The sequence below is a fragment of the Oryzias melastigma genome, linkage group LG19 (assembly GCF_002922805.2).
Source record: "Oryzias melastigma strain HK-1 linkage group LG19, ASM292280v2, whole genome shotgun sequence".
Classification (NCBI taxonomy): Eukaryota; Metazoa; Chordata; class Actinopteri; order Beloniformes; family Adrianichthyidae; genus Oryzias; species Oryzias melastigma.
This window is the reverse complement of record NC_050530.1, coordinates 15,191,084-15,212,260: the sequence shown is the minus strand read 5'-3', so window position 1 is coordinate 15,212,260 and position 21,177 is coordinate 15,191,084. Positions and strand designations below refer to the sequence as shown.

General features: G+C 40.3%; 1 protein-coding gene across 5 annotated transcripts in view; it reads right to left on the bottom strand.

Annotated features, from left to right (window-relative positions):
- Positions 1 to 21,177, bottom strand: part of sdk2b (sidekick cell adhesion molecule 2b) — a 414,280-nt gene that overhangs the window by 64,969 nt on the left and 328,134 nt on the right. For all 5 annotated transcript variants that reach the window (XM_024284902.2, XM_024284901.2, XM_024284899.2 and 2 more), the window contains exons 6-15: positions 20,591 to 20,702; positions 20,190 to 20,380; positions 16,838 to 16,921; positions 16,510 to 16,704; positions 14,533 to 14,649; positions 14,048 to 14,215; positions 10,263 to 10,365; positions 5,277 to 5,453; positions 4,289 to 4,425; positions 1,960 to 2,107 (exon numbers count right to left, since the gene is read on the bottom strand). In XM_024284902.2, the coding sequence (XP_024140670.1) occupies positions 1,960 to 2,107; positions 4,289 to 4,425; positions 5,277 to 5,453; positions 10,263 to 10,365; positions 14,048 to 14,215; positions 14,533 to 14,649; positions 16,510 to 16,704; positions 16,838 to 16,921; positions 20,190 to 20,380; positions 20,591 to 20,702 (1,432 nt within the window). The remainder of the gene's footprint in view (positions 1 to 1,959; positions 2,108 to 4,288; positions 4,426 to 5,276; positions 5,454 to 10,262; positions 10,366 to 14,047; positions 14,216 to 14,532; positions 14,650 to 16,509; positions 16,705 to 16,837; positions 16,922 to 20,189; positions 20,381 to 20,590; positions 20,703 to 21,177) is intronic.

Genomic DNA, 21,177 nt, shown 5'->3' with positions numbered 1-21,177 from the left:
TTTTGTAAATATGGTTTAATGGTTTGTCATGTTCTTGTTCCCCTAGTTTCTCTCTCTCTAAAAACTATATATGATTTATAATTCTATATTATATTGCATATATTATATCTATATTCTATCTATATATAAGGAATATAAAAACTGAGTTTGAGTATCTCTATCTTTTTCTATATTTTTATTGTGCTGTGCATTGCTGCTGGTGGACTCCCCACAATTTAACTGTTACTGACAGTTACAATAAAAGTCTTTGAATCTTTGAATCTTTGAATCTCTTTCTAATATATATATATATGATTTATAATTCTACAAGTATATTATATCAATTTCTATCTATATATTAGAAATATGAGACTGAGTTTGATTGTCTATCTCCCTCTCTAAAAATATATGATTTATAATTCTGTAAATATATTATATTGCATATATTATATTTATATTCTATCTATATATAAGGAATATAAAAACTGAGTTTGAGTATCTCTTTCTAATATATGTATATATGATTTATAATTCTGTAAATATATTGCATATATTATATTTGTATCTTTCTTTTTATCTTTCTAAAATAAAACAGTATGTGTTCATATATATTAAAATAGCTGAGTCTTTTATTTATTTTTTGCTTCTATTACAGTAAAGCCCAGAATAAATTATAAATTATGCCAACCCGTGTGTACTGGATCATAGCTAAATGTATGATGTTTGCAACAAAGAAAACATTTTGAAAATCGGTTGAGTATTCAGCGAGTTATGATCGATTAAGCGCGAGGACTCTTCGTTGCGCCTGTCAAACAGATTACAACAAGTGGAGAGGGCGACTGGTCCAAAATGGCGGCCCCGCGGCTCGTCAGCGCCAATAGGAAGTAGTGGTCGATGCGGCATCTACTCTCTATTATATCTATGGCTGCACGCCTCTCACTTCCTCCTAGGGCCACTTTTAACCTAGTCAGTACTAAATAATGGAAAAACACATCTATTTATTTGTATCTCCATAGCAACCATTTAATTTTTGGGTCACTTGGGGTTGAGGAACAGATCAATGTCATTTTTGTGAGAATCTTCGAAAGTAAACTTTTGGATTTCCTTGGCAACGGATATAATTTTTGTTCAGAGCGCCCACATTCCTCATGTATTCATATTGGATGTTATTATTTCACTCAGCTCAAGTCAATAGTTCATGCATTCAATTTTCACAATATTTCACTAAAAACTGTGTCATGGTATACGCCACTTTTGCGGAACCCGCCACGCTAACTGTTCAAAATCTAATCTAAAATCTAATTGGAAAAATTTTTTTTTTCACAACTAGCTTGCTAATAATGCTCGAAGATTTAGGAATCCCCAGGAAGAATTTACATTTTTAGCTGATATTAAAGTTAAGTTTTTGGGGGAAATTCAAGATGGTGGCCTTTTCCCAAGGTCAAAGGTCAACAAAACTTTAGGTGTGGTTATAGCCTTAACCTTGTAGCATGCTTGTGAAATTTGGTGAAGAATTTTTGTGAAGAACTCACATGTTGTGCAAAAATGTGAAAATGTTACACTTTTTACAAAATGGCCACCAAACTGTAGCCTCTGTTGCCATCCCATAATAATTTAAAAACTTCTTTTAGAAATGCCTGACACAAGAGTTTTGGTTTCATAGGTGGTTTTGAAATATTTAAAAAGATTTTGGCGCCGCTCATGTTTTCGGCGGTTTCTCCCGTTGTTATGTCATCAGAGGTAAGCATGTAGCAGGAGAGAAATCTTCACTCCAACACACAAAAAGAAAGAAGAATAGTGTAAACAATAGAGTCCTTACAGTCAGTGACTGCTGCGGGCCATAATTAGTGAACAAATGACACGACCAGAGAGGAAAATGTATGCTTTCTGCCCAACAATAAAAAAAAAAAAAATCCCTGCTTTGCATTAACTTATAATAAATGTCGACATTGAAAAAACAGATTAGGCTCTATAACTAACCGCTCTGTCTCCTTGCTGAACTGCCCCTTCCCCACATCATTAACGGCACAGAGGCGGAACTGATAGGAGCGAGCTGGGATCAAACCGTTCACCGTCACTGCTGTGGACTCCGGTTCAATATTGGCCTGCAGGATGGCCCAGGGAGCGTCTATGACACAGAAAAACACACATTTCAGACACATAAAGAAAAACAACACATTTTCTTCTCTGTCGACCATAAAGCTCTTTTGTGTTGAGGAATAAAAATGGAACTTTGCAAATGTAAGTACTGAGGTCGTATATTTTACTTGACTTGAATATCTAATTAAGGGCATTGATAGACATGCTTAATTGGACTCATTGATTATGACTTCAGATAAAAAAAAAAAAAAACAATCTGCCGTTTTATACATAGAAAATAGGGATAAATAAGCAAAATGTCAAGCTACGGATACATTCAAGAACGTACTAATGGTAATTCTTTAACGTATACCTAGCAAATAGTGTTCACACTGGAAGAACTTCTCTTTTTCTATGGTTTACTAGCGTATTTTAGCTACCTACAGTTGAAGGAGGTTTGGTGCGAAATGTTGTGGTGGTACAAATTTTACAAATCTCGCTCTTGTTTTTCTTTTCTTTTACACCTCTATTCTAATAACTAAGAGACTGGGTGTCATATAATTCCAGTCGCATCTATTAATTTCGTCTCCATATTCTGTTTACAAAAGGTTGGCACTGAACGCCATCAATACGTCACAACCATTGACATATACAGAGATGGACAAAGCACAGATGTGACGTCATCAATAGAAATCGCCTTACCTCTGGTTCTAACAAGTCAATTCAGTTGCCATTTTTCCGCAAAATGGACTTTGCCATTTTGGGACCAGAAGACGTTAGTAAGCAGTTATTGGTCTGAGTCGGTCCTATCCATCATTTCTATGGCAACCACTCTTGCAAATTAGGAGTGAGTTTGATGGAAAGCCACACCCCTTCCATTGATAGCGGAACCAAACGTGTCGAAGGTTCGAGGTGGAGGCAAACAGGCACCACATGCTTTTATTGAGGCTTCTGATAGGCCAGTTTATAATTTGAATAACTTGCAAAAAAACGGTTTAGCAAGAACATGTTAAAAAGAGACATAATAGCTAGAATGGTTATTCTGACTGAGCAATAGCTGTTTATTTCTCAATAGAAGTCAATGGGATTTTGTCCTTTTCCTGTTCCTATTCAGAACGCAAGTGGGGATAATCAGTGCAGTTCTCTCTATATACTATCTATGGTCACAGCCAAATCAAGTGTCTGATTGGTCAAAATATGACCTGGTTTAACTAACAATGCACGTTTTGTACGTGGTGCCAGATAATGGTCGTAGCTACATACGAACTATAGAGTTTTGAACTTTGAAACACACTAACGCAGACTTTTCATAAAAAAATGGTTGCTTGAACACGCATCGCAGAGGGTGGTGTGAATGTAGCTTCACATGCAGGCTCTGGTTGTATTTTGTTTATTTAAATCAGGGGTCTCAAATTGGCGGTCCACAGGCCATTTGACAATATTTTGCATCCCCCACCTTAATATGAAAGTTTAATGTTTGTATGTATGGCACTTTTACAGTTGTGCGTGCAGAGCTGACGAGCCAACCAATCACTGGGGGGTATATGGCTCTTGGGGGCGTGACATTGACTGGCCTTGAAGAAGGGGAATTTTTCAGGAAACCCGACACCCTGCTCCACATTACTGAGTTCCTTACTTTTTATTTATTTATTTATTTTAGAAAGTGACTATTTGCAAATCACTTTCTTAACATGTGGATCCAGTACTGTATGGGGTTCCATTTGTGCCAAAAAAATGTTTTTTTCATCCACTATGTCTACTAAACAAGTTAATTGGACATTTGTTTATGTCTTTGTACTGCTAAGCAATATCTTCTGTGTGTCCACGCTTCTTTGATGGTAGCTTTGCATTTGCTTTGAGATGTTTCAGCTTGCTTTATGTTTAAAACTTTGCATTTGCTATTGTCGTTGGATCTGATCGTTAAAAATGTCCTTAGCAACAGTTGCTAACGTCGTTAGCTCCTGTCGTTTCATAGGACAGACAGAAGATATTGTAGTAGTATTGTAGTAGTACATAGACAAGAAGAAATGTTCAATAAACCTGTTCAGTAGACATAGACGATGGATTATAGACAATGGAGACTAAAACATATTTTGACACAAATGGAACCCCATAGCCAGACTCTGCCTTCAGTGGCCCCATAGTAAAATCACTTTGAGAACAGTTTAAATCATGTTTGCTTATTATAACATACAGAGTGTAGATGAACGGAGCGTGCCGCACGACTCACTGTTCTCAGAAACCTCCAGGATGTAGCGGATGAGGGGGCTGTTGCCGTCGAAAGACTTCGCCCAGGCCAGGTCAATGGCTCTTTTTTCCGACTTGCTCAGCACGGCTGTGGGGTTCTCCGGAGCGTGGGGGAGCTGCCTGTCGTGGGGGGACAACTTTGATCAATAAAACGAGTCTCTCTCTCTCTCTCTCTACCCTGGCACTAAGACTGGGAAGCGTTTTGCTTCCCCTCGGAACATCTCTAGGAAGTGAATTTTTCCCCGTAATACAGAGATCAGTGAGACAGGTGATGAAATGTGACTTGACAAGACAGGGAAGATGGCTCCCTGTCAAGATGAACACACGGGCAAACAAAATGAGATGGATATTACTAGATTAGGCAAGAAGGGATGGGCTGAAAGGCATTAGGACATGGAAAGGAAGACAAAGCTCGGTTTAAGACGGGAATAAATGAAGCTAAAGCTGCGATCGTTAATCCATTCATCCATAAATTTAGATAAACGCAGGCAGACTGATGCATAAACCCAAAGCAATGACTAAGTCAGGCCTTGAGGGCAGCCAGCCAGCAAGCTAGCAGACAAAAACAGCCATTCAGTAGCCAACAGGGAGTTCGATTCATATTCTATCCCGACTTTAGTTCCAGTTCAGGGAGAATGATGAGGAAACAGGAGATCGGAGAGCAAAAACAAAGAAAAAGTCTCTGTGTGAGGAGAAGTGGGGATGTGTGGCTCTGGGGGGGGGCACCAGAGGCTGGAAGTGTGTCAGGTGAGAATGAGGACAAGGAAGGTGAGGAGGAGCAGGCATCATTTAAGTGGAAATGAGTCAGAGGTGTCGATAAGAGGAGCGGGGGACAGCAGAGACGGTGGTAATGGTGCCTGCGTTCGACTCCCAGATGTGTGTGTGTACATGTTCTTTCCCATGTCTTTGCAGAATATAAAAGAGAGGGAGGAAAAAAAAAAAAAAAGGAAGAGGAGGAAATGGGAAGTTACCTGACACGGAGGTGTGCGCTCCGAGAGTCATTGCCTCCGACTGAAGTGACCCTGCACGTGTACGTGCCGATGTCACCCGACCAGGTCTGGGAGATGTGCAGGGTGCCGTCGGCGGACAGCTGCATGCGGGGGACGGACTGAACGTTGATCACTGAGCCGTCTTTCTCCCAGACGTGCCTAAGAGAAGCAAACCCAGCAGTTAGATCAGAACTCCCACTTTTTGGTAAAACCTGGAAAAAAAAGCACTTATATTCACAATCATCATCCTTTTAAAGGAAATATGGCTTAAGTCTGACTATGACAATTGTTTTTATTTTAAAAAAAAACGTTCTCAGTAGTGTTTTAATAATGATTGTGAAGTTTTTACCAAAATCCCACAACCTGAATGTCTTAAAAAGCCATTTTTTTATGTTGATCTGAAGCCTCTGTTTCCAAAATCTCTTCTGAGGGGGCGTGGCTTAAGGAGTTGAACTGAGTAGCCCTACCTCTGACCCCCCCTGTGTCTCGCTAGTGTAAATCGTCACCACTGCTACAAATGTCAAAGCAATATCAGTAATGTCCAGCCGTATGGTTCTGATCCAGATGTCAGCTCAGACGAGGAAGTGAAGATCTTCATGGACAGAACTTCCTCCTAAATCCAGATTCTTTCTCCTTCCAGTTCACCAAAGACTCTTTTAACTTATTCTCCAATGTTTACGGACGTTGTGATCAATACATTCAATCCATTAGTTTCTCAGAACAGAGTTTTGGGGAAAATAATGAAAGCTAACATCAAAATGCTCTTTCATTGATTTACAATCCTTTACAACTGCTGTCAAATCAGCCGCCATTCACATTTCCGTGGTCACATCAAGAAGTTTAGTTTTTGCAGGAATATCTGAACTAATACACATTTTGGAATAAAATAATAAAAAACTTTATAGAACAATACTTTTTCTCCAAATATTTCTTTAAACTACCCCATTTTTTGTAGGATAATGGCCCCTCCCCCTGCCCGGCTCCGGCAGGGGAAAGGACATCCGGCTATTAATTGTCATGCACCGTATTATTTTCTCTGTGGCCAGATTTTCTTGCAAATGTTTATACTGTCATTAAAACTTAGGAGTCACGTCAAACAAGGTTTCCTAGTAAGTTTTCTTTAATATTTTTCTAATTCAATTAAATCACTGAAACTACGAGTTGCAACCGACTTCCATCAGATTTCCAGCATCATTCATGCATAATTCCGCCGCCACCTTCCAGACTGTCAGCCACGAGTCGAGGTTAACTCCTTCTGACAGCACAGCGAAGAGTAAACCTAGGTGTTGGATGTCTTCTATTTCCCCACAATCAAAGATGAGCTTGTCATTAGTGAGGTGTTTCATCTCTCTGCTGCATGTCTCTACAAAACTCACCATCAGAGCTGACCTGCGCGCATGCAGTGGCTGCATATCAAACAGCCGATTCCCAGTCAGCAGGACTGCTCAGCTCAAACACAGCTTCAGATGTACCTTTCTCCTCTCAGCAGAAAGGGACACAGTGCTCTATTGATTGCAACTGAAGTTGGGGGGAAAGGGTTAGACTTTGGTCAACAAGTCTGTTGGTAGCAACTCTTTTTTTCTTTACAGACCTCTTGCTGGGACCCAATATGTCGACCACTAAACAACAAATCCAATTCCACTCCTATTTGTCCAAGACATTTACAGAAATAATCATAACACTATGTTTTTGCATCTTTTGAAAACTTGCTATCAAAATTGTCTGTTTGCCTTTAATATAAGTTGATGAATCTTTTTCTTTTTTTGATTTGTCTTGACATCATGTTTAGGGAAACCAGTTTAGAAGGGCTGGATGACGGAAAAGCAGATTTTGAGAGATGATCTGTGAAGTTAGATTAACGTTTGGACTATGTGAAAAAGGTTTTATCCCACTGTTGTGCAAATGTACTCCAGAGGCTGTCTTAAAAGTGTCAAAGTGGGGCGAATCTTCCTCCGGGCTTTTTTCTTTCACAGCTCTATTCCAATATATAAAAGACTTGATGTTGAATAATTCAGACCGGGCAAAAAACAATTATTAATTCCTTCCTCATGATCAATTTCCAAAAGGTTGGCACTTTGGTGTTTTGGAAAGGACGCAACCCATCCGTCACTACCAAATCTGAGTCCCTGATTGGTCTAAGTTCAACTGGTTTATCTTTCAGCGCATGTTCAATTGCTGTACCTTTTGTCGTCCAAAAACAGATTTAAATACTTGTGTAGTATAGCGTGGATGCAAGAGTTTTGATTGTGGAAGCCCAAAGGCGGATTTACATGCGTTTACATAGACTTATCACTGAAAGTGGTCACCTAAACGAGTGTTTCAGAGCGCAGGGTGAACATGGCATTACACACATCGTTATTTATAGATCAAAATGAAACAATGTTGACCAGTGGGCTATTCGCAGCAATTTAAACCGTAACATACTGTGACAGAGTGTGGTAAGAATACCATAGACATACTATATTTTCTGCACTATAAGGCAAACTCAAAAGCCTTAGTTTAAAAAAATAAATACATAATAAATACATAAATTTCAGTGCACCTTATATTTGTTGTGCTTAGCAATGTTTAAGTGATTTTGAGACGTACATGGCGCTGTGTCAAAATGTTTTGTTGGGTGTTAATGTAAATACGCTAACACGGCTAACATGTAGCGGTGTTGGACTGCTCTTTTTTTATGTTACTAGCAATGTTTGGAGTTGGCATAGTGACAGCCACATTTGTTTTAGCATGTCAATTGATTTTTTTTTTTTACGTGTTGCAAACAAGGATTAAAGTTACAGGTATTGTGAATACGCTGACGTAGCTAATGCTTCTAGCGTGTCTAATGTTTCTAACATGACTAACACTTCTAATGTGGCTAACACGTGTGGCTAACACGTGTGGCTAACGTGGCTAACGCTTTTAACATGGCTAACTCTTCTGACTTGGCTACACTTCTATTGTGGCTAACGCTTCTAATGCAGCTAACGCTCTTATGTGGCCAACACCTTTAATGCAGATAATCCTTTTTAATGTGGCTGACGCTTCTAACATGACTAACGCTTCTAATGTGGCTAACAGGTGTGGCTAACACGTGTAGCTAACGTGGCTAACGCTTCTAACATGGCTAATGCTTCTAATGTGGCTAACACGTGTGGCTAACGTGGCTAACGCTTCTAACATGGTCAACTTCTCTGACTTGGCTACACTTCTATTGTGGCTAACGCTTCTAATGCGGCTAACACTTCTTATGTGGCCAATGCCTTTAATGAAGATAATCTTTTTAATGTGGCTAATGCTTCTAACGTGGCTAATATTTCTAGCGTGTCTAATGCTTCTAACATGACTAACACTTCTAATGTGGCTAACACGTGTGGCTAACGTGGCTAACGCTTTTACCATGGCTAACTCTTCTGACTTGGCTACACTTCTATTGTGGCTAACGCTTCTAATGCAACTAACGCTCTTATGTGGCCAACACCTTTAATGCAGATAATCCTTTTAATGTGGCTGACGCTTCTAACATGACTAACGCTTCTAATGTGGCTAAAAGGTGTGGCTAACACGTGTGGCTAACACGTGTAGCTAACGTGGCTAACGCTTCTAACATGGCTAATGCTTCTAATGTGGCTAACACGTGTGGCTAACGTGGCTAACGCTTCTAACATGGCTAACTCTTCTGACTTGGCTACACTTCTATTGTGGCTAACGCTTCTAATGCGGCTAACACTTCTTATGTGGCCAACGCCTTTAATGCAGATAATCTTTTTAATGTGGCTAATGCTTCTAACGTGGCTAATATTTCTAGCGTGTCTAATGCTTCTAACATGAGTAACGCTTCTAATGTGGCTAACACGTGTGGCTAACGTGGGTAATGCTTCTAGCGTGTCTAATGCTTCTAACATAACTAACGCTTCTAATGTGGCTAACACGTGTGGCTAACGTAGCTTACGCTTCTAACCTGGCTAACTCTACTGACTTGGCTACACTTCTATTTTGGCAAACGCTTTTTATGTGGCTAATGCCTTTAATGCAGATAACCCTTCTAATGTGGCTAAAGCCTCTAATGCAGCTATTATTTCTAATGCAGCTAACGCTTCTAATACAGCTAACACTTCCAACGTGGCAAACGCCTCTAATGCAGCTAATGCCTCAAATGTGGCTAAAATTTCTAATACGGCTAACGCCTCTAAACTTGGCTATCATTTCTAATGTGGCTAACACTTCTAACGTGGCTAACGCTTCTACTGAAGCTGACCTATCTTATCTTAAACTCTTTTTTGGTTAACCTCTTAAGACCCAAGCTCATATTTGAGCTAACCCTCTAAACAAAGCTCCAGTTAAGCAGAATTAACTACTGTGGTAACATAGCCCAAAATGTGATGTCCATGCATGTGGATGCCACGTCCTATGATGGAAATGCGCCTTGCATATGACATAACTGCAAAAATAGACCATTAATTGATGAAGCCTGTCACATTGACCAGAATTTCATCCACTGACTTTAAAAATGTTCTAAGCACCTGCAAATGAAAGGGGGACGCCCCCAAAAATACCAAATTTGACATTAAATAAAACCAAATTAACATACATACATACATTTCCTTTTTTATTGTTTAAAAACACTACATTAAACTTAAAAAAACTACATATTGTTTGCTGCAATTATTTCAATGTAAACTGAACAGATACAATGAATTATTTGTAATGTTTTAAAAACTAATAGCCACTGGTATTTCACCTAAAATGTGGAAAAACAAAGATAAACAAAGCTCCCAGCAAATGCAGTATCGATGTTTGTTTAAATAAGTCACCATTAGATCCTACAGGTTTATGCTGCTGTCTTTTTCCTATTGATCCTTTGGTCTCCTGAAGTTTTCTTTAGCAGCAAAGCACTTGATAAACTGCAGAAGTGTTTTTTTTTTCCTAAGGTTAGGAAGTATAGAGACATCCACAATATCCCTGTCTATGTGAACATACTCTTACCTGATAATTACACTGGGGTCATGTGTGACTCCACAGGTCATAACAGCTTTAGTTCCTTTGATAACGCTCAGGTCCTGTGGTGGAGTGGTAATTCGAGTTCGAGCTGGGTAGAGGAAAAACAGAAAAGAAAGACTTATTGGAACAAAGAATAGACAGGAGTTTTTTTCTTCCACAATGGCAGAAGAAATGACAAATGAGTTTCAGAAAAAAATATTTTGAAATGAAATGTCTGGACTCTAATTTATTTCTGGAAAACACCTCAGTGATTACTTTAAATGAGTATCAAAAACAGTTTTTGTGTCTGACAGAATTGAGTATGTCTGCTGTTTTCCTGTTTCTTTAATCTGTAACTTGTAAACATCCACCAGGTTAGGCTTTACACCCAATATATCTGACTGCAGACACATTGGGTGTGAAATCCATTCAAGAACACTGCTTTGTCTTTTCTACTGTTTATTAGCGCATGTCCACATGACTTGGTGCAAAACATCGGATTGGTGTAAATCATGCGAATTTCGCTCCAGGCTTTTTCTTTCTATTTCGATACATGAAAAACTTGGTGTCATAAAATTTCAGATGGCACATACTACAATTATTAATTTTCTCCATCATGATCAATCTTCATAGTTGACACTTTCATAAATTGAAGGGGACATCATCAATTTGTCACTACAAAATTCTAATAGCTTGGTCAAATCTTCTGGTTAAACTGGTACATTAAATGGTTTGTACGTAGAGTCCAGAAACAGGCATAGAAACTTGCAAAGCTTTGATTGAACACGAGTTTTGAACGCGGAAGCCTAAAACGCAGATTTTCGCGCACATAGACTTTCCATTGGAAGTGGTTGCTTGAACACACATGGTTGAGGGCGGTGTAAATGTAGCTTCAGTCACACTGAAGCCATACAGGGATTTGGCTGCAAGTTTGTGGGTTGTCCAGGCCTGTGGAGGGTTGTAGACAGGTGTGGAAACAGATTTAAGGAAGTATAGGTGTGTCCTGAAGTGGCTTGAGGCTTGCGTTACCACCGTAACCATTGTGCTATCCTAGGCATGTTGAGTTGGGAGTGGGGTCATCTGGATCCCACAAGACAGTGCGGTTAATTTTTTATTTTCAATGAATTCTGATTTGCACTGGTGTCCGTGGCAGACATAAAATCCTGTCCACCTTCATCCACATTTGTCATCCATTCATCTTAAACCGCTCATCCGGATCATGGGGGGAACTGTCTAAGCAAAGATGCCCAGACTTCCCTCTCCCCGGCCACTTCCTCCAGCTCTTCTGGGGGGGGGGGGCGCTGAGCTGCTCCCAGGCCAGCCGAGAGACACAGTCTCTCAAGTTTGTCCTGGGTCTTCCCTGGGGCCTCCACCCAGTGGGACATGCCCGGAACACTTCTCCAGGGAGGCAACCAGGAGACATCCAGACCAGGTACCCAAGGCACCCCAACTGGCTCTTCTCAATGTAGAGGAGAAGTGGCTCTACTTCAAGCTCTTTCGTGGTGACCGAGCTTCTCCCCCTATCTATTCAGAACCCCTTCATGGGAAGCAATATCGCAGATCCAGTAGCGGATTGGCGTCACTGGGGCCCTAACCTGGAGCCAGGCCTGGGGGCCATGGGATGGATAACATCGTCGATGTAAGGCTTGGGTCATCTAGACCCCATAAGATAGCACAAGGGTTGTAAGGGACATCTTGAAGACAGAATGTATGATTGTTGTGCGTGGGCTAAGTGTATCATGAAGTGTAAGTCTCACGCACTTAGGGGTGTTGCGGATCACGGATTATCCGTGGTCCGTACGGATCAGAAGCCACGGTTCGGGACACGGTTCGGACACGTGTGTACCGCGGACCACTCCGACCCCCACCCCCAGCGAGCGCACACACCTTGGGCTCTCATAATTTTAATCATTGTCCGTTCACATCAATGAAATTCTGTCAAATTCCTGTAAATCCTCTTTGTTTTGACCAGCGCTGAAGTAACAGCTTCACGGTTATTTCTTAAAGTCTGTTCCTGAATCTCCCGCTGCGTGTGGGCGGAGCTTTCAGAGCTTTTCCTGCATAGAGAATTTGGTGTCGGCCGCCACCAGCTCCTGGAAAAGGGGGGATGTGGCTGATTCTAGGAGCCCAGACTGAGAGAGAGTCCACGGAGACCCGAATGATGACAAAATGATACAACAGAAAAAATAATTTCAGTAAACCAATAACCAATATATAATCGCAAATATTTTGATTTTAATGTCAAGGTAACAATAATTATATATTTTGTTTTGGAAACATCGTCTGTGGACCCCCCTTCCTCTTAATTGAAAATGGTTCGGTCCGACTGGACTATTCTTCCACAGCTGTTTGTTACCGTCAGACCCACAGAGTTTAAGGGAGAGAAGACACGCTTTAAAATCAGGAGTTTAAACACCTGATTTAGAGGAGAACCTCCGTGAAAAAAGAAAAAAGGAGACAGTCTGTCTATTGCCGCGCGGAAAGGAGAGAGTGCTCGTAAACGGACAAGGGGGCGGGGCCATGAATTTGAGGGTTTCTTCTGAAGCTTTTGTATGGAGCTTCAAACTAGAATAATTTGTTGTTTTATTGTGTATCAAAATTAGGCTTGTTAGTTACATTTCTGTTTTATAATGAGGTGATCTATAGTAAAATATGTAAATTGAAAGAATGTTCAATAAAGTTACATAATAATAATAATAAAATAAACTTGTTAAGGTATACAAATCTGAAGTCCCCACGAGACACCACCACCTTATTTTAAGCCAGGAAAAACCCTGCAGCTTCCGTCACAAACTTTACTCAACTTGACGCGGATGGATAGATATCAGGTTTATTTAATGTTAAGACCTGAATAAAAGCATCAGTACACGTTTCAATTTCTGGATTCAAAGAATACATCCGTAATGGACATGATTTTATGGCAAGCCAAAAAGATCACCAGGAAAAGCGGGTGCAACAGTGCCACGTTTTACAGATAATTATTATTATTTTAAATATTTAAATGTCCCCATTTGGCGAGTGGGATCAGAACATTTGTATTTCAAGTGAACACCAGATAGATTTGGTATTTTCAAAACTATTTTTAAGCATTCTTTTCTCTGTTTTTGTAGATTTGTATGTATTCAGAAACTACAAGTTTTAGCATTTTGCTTGTGTTCAAACTTTAAAGATTTTTTGTTTTAATAAATAGGCCTCAGTGAGCAAAAGTTTTGAACTTTTGTGTAAGGGAAGTACTTTATATTCATTTTGAATATATGATTTGAAACGTTTCCAAAAATTAATTTAGCTTTCATGTTGTTGTTGTTGTTGTTGTTGTTGGTGGTGGTGTTTTTTTGTTGTTTTTTTTTTTACTTTTTACTGATCCGAAAAGTGATCCGAACCGTGACCCTAAAACCGTGACACGATCCGAACCATGAGTTTTGTGATCCGCAACACCCCTACACGCACTTATTATATAAGGACAATTATGTCATTGTGTCCCCTTTCATTGCACTGTAGTGGATAGTGTTTCCTATAGCGTATCGCCCGCAGCATACCCATAGATAAAAATGTACATCAACATTTTCCTTCTATGGACTCGCCAAGCAGTCTGCAAGCAGTCCCACATACAGCCTGTATCCACCCTTAAGGGTAGTTGTGGCCAAGGTATTACTATTTTTTTTGTTTTTTTTGCTACCACACAGGCAGTACCTCTCACACATCCTATTTTTATTCCACATTGCAGCACATCAAGCATGGGTATTTGGAAGAAGACACAAAGGGCCATGTCCATCTTGACCCTGCACACGTACCCCACACAATGAGGTCGGCAGATGCCTCGTCGATGCCCCTGGAGTTGCTCGCCATGCATGTGTAGGTCCCGGCATCCGAGATGTGTGAAGGTGAGATGAGCAGGCTGCCTGACTCCAGCAGAGTGAACCTGGGTAGCTGCACTGAACCGCTGGCCAAAACACGCTCACCTTAAACATGCAAGAAACCCCAGAGAGAAACAAAATACTAATAAGAGAGGAAATACATAAACAGCAGAACAGTCAGATAGGTATAGAGTGGAAAGAAAACAAATTAGGCATTTGGAGATATGAAAATGGAGGATTGGAGTTTTTTTTCTGTACTGATCTTCTATTGGGATGCAAAAGCCGGGTGCAGGGTAAATCCTGGTAAAGGATTTTAATCAGGCTTTATTTGTTAAGCCACGGCAAACTGGGGTCCCATGTGTAATGTATAACAGACGTAATAATCCCCGGATCTGCATACTGCGTGCATGCATGTGAGAGACCTTTCTGCCAGGTTATAGCCGGTCTCGGAGCTCCTGAGGTCTCACAGTGGAGGATGACTGACATCCCGTCGATCACAGTGCTGTCAGAAGGTCCGGCTGTGATATTCGGCGCAATGCCTAAAGACAAAGAGAGTACACACACACACAGAGAACACGGGGAGCTAAGTAGAGCAACAAGAAAAGGTAAGAGGGTTATAAAGGTGAGGGGGAAGAAAACTGTTTGTGGCAAAGCCCCACTTCAAACGTATTTCTTGTAAGCACCAGCCTGCTGCATCTCAGCGTTTAGTCAGTGCTTTGTCCAACTAATTCTAAAAGGATTGACACGGCTTTCACCTTGGCGCCACAGCTGTCTGCTGCCGCTTTATCTTTTACACCCAGAGAGATATCAAATATATGGAAAAGAGGGGAGAAAATAACCGAGAGGGAGGCACAGACGAACAGAGGAGGCATTTCAAAACCAAAAATCCCTATATGTTATATGCAATAAATCAAAGCCTTTCCAGGATGACAGGAAACTGTATCACTCGGAGCAGAGAAGGGAGCTTGTCACAGGAGCAGAGTGGATCTCAGGACACAGAAGAAGTGGAAACGCGTGTACGTGTTGAGAAAGGAGAAGGTGACAAGATGAGATCTGGAGGGAGGCGATAGAAGGGGAGGCAGCACTGTCAGGGAGAAAAATAGGGATGGAAGGGGTGATTTGGCGAGACAGAATATTATGAATTCTGATAACAAGAGCGTCGTGGAGTGAAGGCAGCGGGAACTGAGACACAGTGAAGAAAATTAGATGTCAGAAACTTGTCGAAAGATGCACAGCGAGAGTTAAATTAACATTGATTTTCAACTTCCAGCTGTGCTGCGAGCTTGGATAAAAAAATAAATAAATGACCCCCTCATCTACAAATTCACAAGTATTTCAGAAAGAAGAGGCAGCATTTGATTTTTTTTCCAGCAACATCAACAAGATACTTAAATAATAAAATCTTGGGAAAATCGAGACAAATCGTAATATTTATATATAATAAAAAGCATTATTTGTCAAAAAAAACACCTGCTTTGCTGATAGCTTTAAACCAGATCAATAACTTTAAAAGAAGGAAATCAAGTAAATTCCAAAAACAATTCTATGGGTATTTCTGAATTCATCCCCTATTCACAGTGCATTTGCCATTTGCCATGGCTCAAATGTGAACATGTAAATATGCTAATGCAGCTGTGTCCGACTGTTTTTTCGTTTTTAACGTGTTACTTACTACGTTGGAGGTTAATGTAGTAACAGCTAAGTTTGATTCAGTATTATCAGTCTGTTGTTTTACGTATTGCAAAGAATGTTGGGAGTTGAAGGAATCGTGAATGCGCTAACACCGCTAACACATAGCGGTGTCGAAATGTGTTTTTTTTTTGCAAGTTAGTAATAATTAAGCGAGTTAGCATAGTCACAGTAATGTTTGTTTTAGTGGTATCACTTTGTTTTTTCAAGTATTGCAAACAATTTGGGAGTTGCAGGTACTGTGAATACGCTAGTATTGCTAACATGTAGTGTTGTCAAACTGTTTTTAACATTTCGACAACGGTTAATATATAAAATCTTTCAAAAGGTAAAAAAAAAATCCACTTTCCTACTAAAGATGTAATTTTAAATATGTATATATATCTATATAATTTTTGGGCCAGTGCATAACCAAATAGTTGCGAAGTTTGGGCTTAATTTAGAACCTTTTTTTTCAGGTGATAACAATAACAATATGCAATTTATCAAATAAAAATATAATCATCAACATACTCTAACCTTTATATACACGGTTTACTATGATTTGAAAACATTGTACAATAGTGCTTTATGCTTATCTATTATGTGCAGTGTGAATTCTTTAAAATCTACTTAAAAATTAAATAAAATACTGAAAACAATTCAATTTATAATTTCTTTGACTGGTTTCATTGAAAGGAAAGCACATCTTCAGTTGGTGGAGTACTCACTGGTAACAGCAAGATATGTGTTGGTCTGAACTTCTCCTGCCATGTTTCTGGCAAAGCACTGAAACATGCCGGTATCATCAGGCAGCAGGCCATTGACCTGCAGGCTGCCTCCCACCAGGACCCTGTACCTGGGCGTCTTCACTGGATCAATGGGTAGGGCATCCTTGTACCACACAATGTCTGGCTGGGGCACTCCTGCAGAGGGAGATTGAAGGTTCGGTTTGAATATAGACAACCATTCATCTTTATTTTAAGTACAAAAATATCTAAAAAAACTTTATCTAACAAGCTGGCAGATTTATGACTTTCTAGTAAAAACGAATCTCACCCCGTGCCTGACAGGGAATGTCCACCACCTTCTCCATCTCAGCGGTGATGTGTTTGTCGGGCTCTTTTATAAACTGTGGTGGCTCTGATTGATCGCACAAAGAAGAAAAAAATTACCAAGAAAACATCAGAATATATTTCAGAATGAAAGAAAACCCACATTGTAAATCTGCATCACAGCCCACAAAGCACCCAGTTATAGATAATGTGACTTTAAAACAACAACATCAAAGCAAATGAGGTACAGAATCACAGAGCTCGGTGTCTATATAAAGACGGCTTTAAAAGTAGGCTTCCCCTCCAAGTCACAGGCAGGAGAGAGAAGTCTCAGTTGGCAGTATCAAGGGAAAAGTTCACCCCACCTTGTGCTTTGAGTCACATCACAACCTTGAACACATCAAAGTGTTTCAGTGGGATTCAGTGAAAGTGATTCAAGCAATGCTATTAAACTGTTTCTCGAGGCCAACCATTAGCTTTCTACCTTTTAAATCAATAACGCTTTTCGGTTTCTGCCTCACAACTTCACAGCCACGCTTCTGCAAAAGTTATGCAGCGAGACGGGGAATATTTACATCAATTTCAGACCGTCACATTTCTTTGAACTTGCAAATCTAAATGCTAAGTTTAGTCCTGAAATGTGAATGATGTATGTAGCTAAATGTGGAAATGGCTTTAATATTAACGCGTCATTGAGTGCCGATGTGGAATTATTCTGTTTTCCACTTGTGCAAAATTTACTGTCTAAAAACGACCCTAAATATGGATGACTTTGAGCAGTTGTGCTGAAGTTTGTGTGTCACACCATTGTTTCGTGACTAAGCAGGCTTTATGTAAAACCCAAGAATTTGATTCAGAAATGCCTTGCTGGTACTTTTGCAATCCCCGGACAATCCTGAAGTTTTCCCTTTTGAGTTCAAGTCATGCTTAAGTCTTTGCTTTCAATTTAGCCAAAGTTCAAGACTTTTGGTCCAATATCTAAGTTAAGTCTTTAGTTTAATCATCAGTCTAGTTAAAAGTTGTGGTTCGTTCCTTAGTCACATACACCCATTTGGGGGTTGACCCATACGGAGGCTGTGGGTTTTAGGGTTGTCTGTGCTCGTGGGAGTGATAGACAGGTGTGACCACATCTTAACCTTTGCGCTATCTTATGGGATCCAGATGACCCAAGCCTTACATGGACGTGTTATCCGTCCCATGACAAATGTGGATGAAGGTGGACAGGATTTCATGTCTTCTGTGGATACCACTGAAATAAAAAGTCATTGAGGAAAAAAAGTTCAGCACATGGTCTTGTGGGGTCCAGATGACCCCACTCTCAATGCCAACATACCTATGATAGCACAAGGGTTAAGGGGAGCATGTGTTTTTCCTCTTCAAGGAATGTCTGGAAAATGGAAGGTACCTCTGTCATGTGTGTGGTAAGTGTATCGTGAAGTATTTGAGAGGCCAATGGACTTATGACATACTGTACCCATACTCCACACCCTAGGCAACAGTAGGTGCGTGCACTGGCTCCTTACTGTCTTTGCGCAAATGTTACATGCAATGATATCTAAGTGCCTGTAGGATGCCCAAACAAACTACACTCAGTCCAGTTTCCTAATTTCTAACACTTGAACAGCACTAACTTCTTGGGCAGTGTGCAAGTATAAAGGGGGGATAAAAAATGAAAAATCAGTATGATATGCCCACGTCTCACCTACTTCACCCTTAGTTACCATCAAGTACTCTTTGCTCTCGAGCAAGGATAGGCAACTCCGAGCCTTGAGGGTTGGATTCCTGCATGTTTTCCAAAATACCCTGCTCTGGCGTGTTCTGATTGGCTGGACACACCTGAACCAGGTAATCAGTCGTGAGTAGGGCTTGGATATCTGGAAATCATGCCCTCAAGGCCTAGAGTTGCCTTTCCCTGCTCGATGTTCAACAAGTGGTCTATGATCTTGTACATTTTTTGCAGGCCACCTGCCTGTCCTGCATCTACCCCTTAACTCTTGTGTGATTCTAGGCATGTTTACAATACAAGTGGGGTCATCTGGACCCCACAAGACAGCTGAACTTCTTTTTTCAAGGATTTTTTATCTTCACTGGTGTCCATGGAGACATGAAATCCTGTCCACCTTTGTCATGGGAGGGATCATTCATCAAAAGAAGGGTGGGGTCTTCTGGACCCCATAGGAGAGCACAAAGCTTATGGGCAGTCGTGACTAAAGCATAGGTATGAGGCTTGACCAGAACCTGCAACCAAAGAGTTTAGATTTAGCTGTTACTTGTGACCAAGGAGTTTACTCTTACGTAAAGTCCACAGTATTTGGTCACAACCATTATGGAATCCTATAAATAATATAATAATTTCAACAATTTTGCTGAGGAACTTGAAATGGGCAAGTGTGGGGCACAGTAATTTGCAAATACTGTGTCTGCCCTACAACAAATGTATCTCAAGAAGGAAGAGGTGTAACAATTTGATTCAATTCATATCATAATTTGCAGGTGAAAATACAGTCCATAGTCAATTTTGGTTCATTTTGAACAATACGATTCATTGACTTAATATTAATCAAGGACATCTATGGCCAAAAATTTACCCAATGTAACTCAGAGATAAATACCTGGTACTGGTAACAGTACGTATGACGTTTTTTATACTCCTTGTATTTCTTGCAAGATAATCAAGTGTGATTAAATATGTGTGCAAGCAAAAAAAGTTATTGGCATATCCATTCACATTTTAGTTTCATAAAGTTCAGCCCACTGTTGTTTTCTACATCAAAACAATACATTATTAGAACATGATACCACACTCTATGATCACATGTCGTTGCAAAATTCAAAGTGTTTCCACACTTTGGACTGTAATAATGGTTGATCATTTCTTGCTCCCATCACATGATGGCACTTGGTCGTTTCGGATTGGATTGTAGGAATTGATTTATCATTAAACTCTTAGTATTTATAGTTCGGAAGACCTGACAGTAATTTTCTAAAGAAAAAAATTTTTTACAAAAGCCTCAAAGCATAAGTCTTAGGTCCACTTCTCTAGTCAAAGTTCTTATATCTTGTATTGTGTAACATAAAAAACACAAACTGACTTAAAGCCATGTGTTCTCACTTTCTAATGTTTGCAATTTCTCACATATATGTGTGCAATAACTTATATCACACATGTCCAAAGATTTTTACATATTTTCAATACTGTCCCGTGTCACGAGGGAGATGGGTGTGAATTAGTGTGAAGCTATAATGGTAACAGGAGTAATTACAGGACGCTGTCCTCCACAAACATGGGCATCTCAGTCAAGATTACAGTTCTGCCCTGCATGCACCAGCATAAATAAATCATTTGAATTTCTTACCAAGTACGTGCAGATGTGCACCGGCACTGACTGAAGGCACGCTGCTGCTGCGGAGAACAGCCTCGCATTCGTAGTAGCCGGCGTCGCTCACCACAGGGCTGAGGATGGTGAGGCGCCGGTTGTAGTCGCTCAAACCGCTGCTCACCAACACGCCGTTCTTACGCCAGGAAATACTCAGCTTAATGAGAGGCCTATAGACAGAAAAATGATGGATTCTCCTTTGTTCATAGATTTCCCAACAGTCCTCTTCACCTTGAACATCTCAATAGGCTGTGTTTTTTTAGCAAGAACTCAGACGTAAACCAACATGAAAAAAATATCTTTCAGTCTCTGTTAGTTTAAGTGCAGTGACCCTTGAATAGAGAGGCTCTGTCTTAGCCTATAAAATAAATAAATATTACCTTGCATTGGCCACACATTCCATTGTGACCTCTGAGGTCCCTGTGACCACGCTTGTGTTCCTGGGAGGGATGATGATGGTGGGGGCGATGGGGTCTGCTGGACCTCCAACATCTAAACAACCAGACAAATAGGTCAACACACAACACAGGAAGATGTTAAGCAGGGAGCTCTGAGCCCAACTGACTGACAGACCTAACCAATGGAGGCAACTCGCTGTGAGCGCGCTGACAGATTTTGTTGTCCTATAAATTTTGTTTCCACTCAGTGCCTTCTGTAGGTGCCCACTGAAGTGAAATATTGAAAGTGACCAGTGCACAGAATAAACATGAGTTCTGACTGAGAGATTGTCTCAATGGAATAAGACAGTGCACAGACTGTGTATAATAAAATATCTGTGAGAGACAAAAAAAAGCTCTACAGTTAAACAGACAGCGGGATGTGTAAGCTTAAGTGTGTTAATGTTTCCTAAACTTGCCGTCTGTGTGCAAGCAAATGCGTTTCTGTGCAGACTTGCCAGTGTGTGTTTGTTTTGAGCATCAGACACAGCCTCTGGCGGTGAAATCCTTGCATGTGTGTGTGTGTGTGT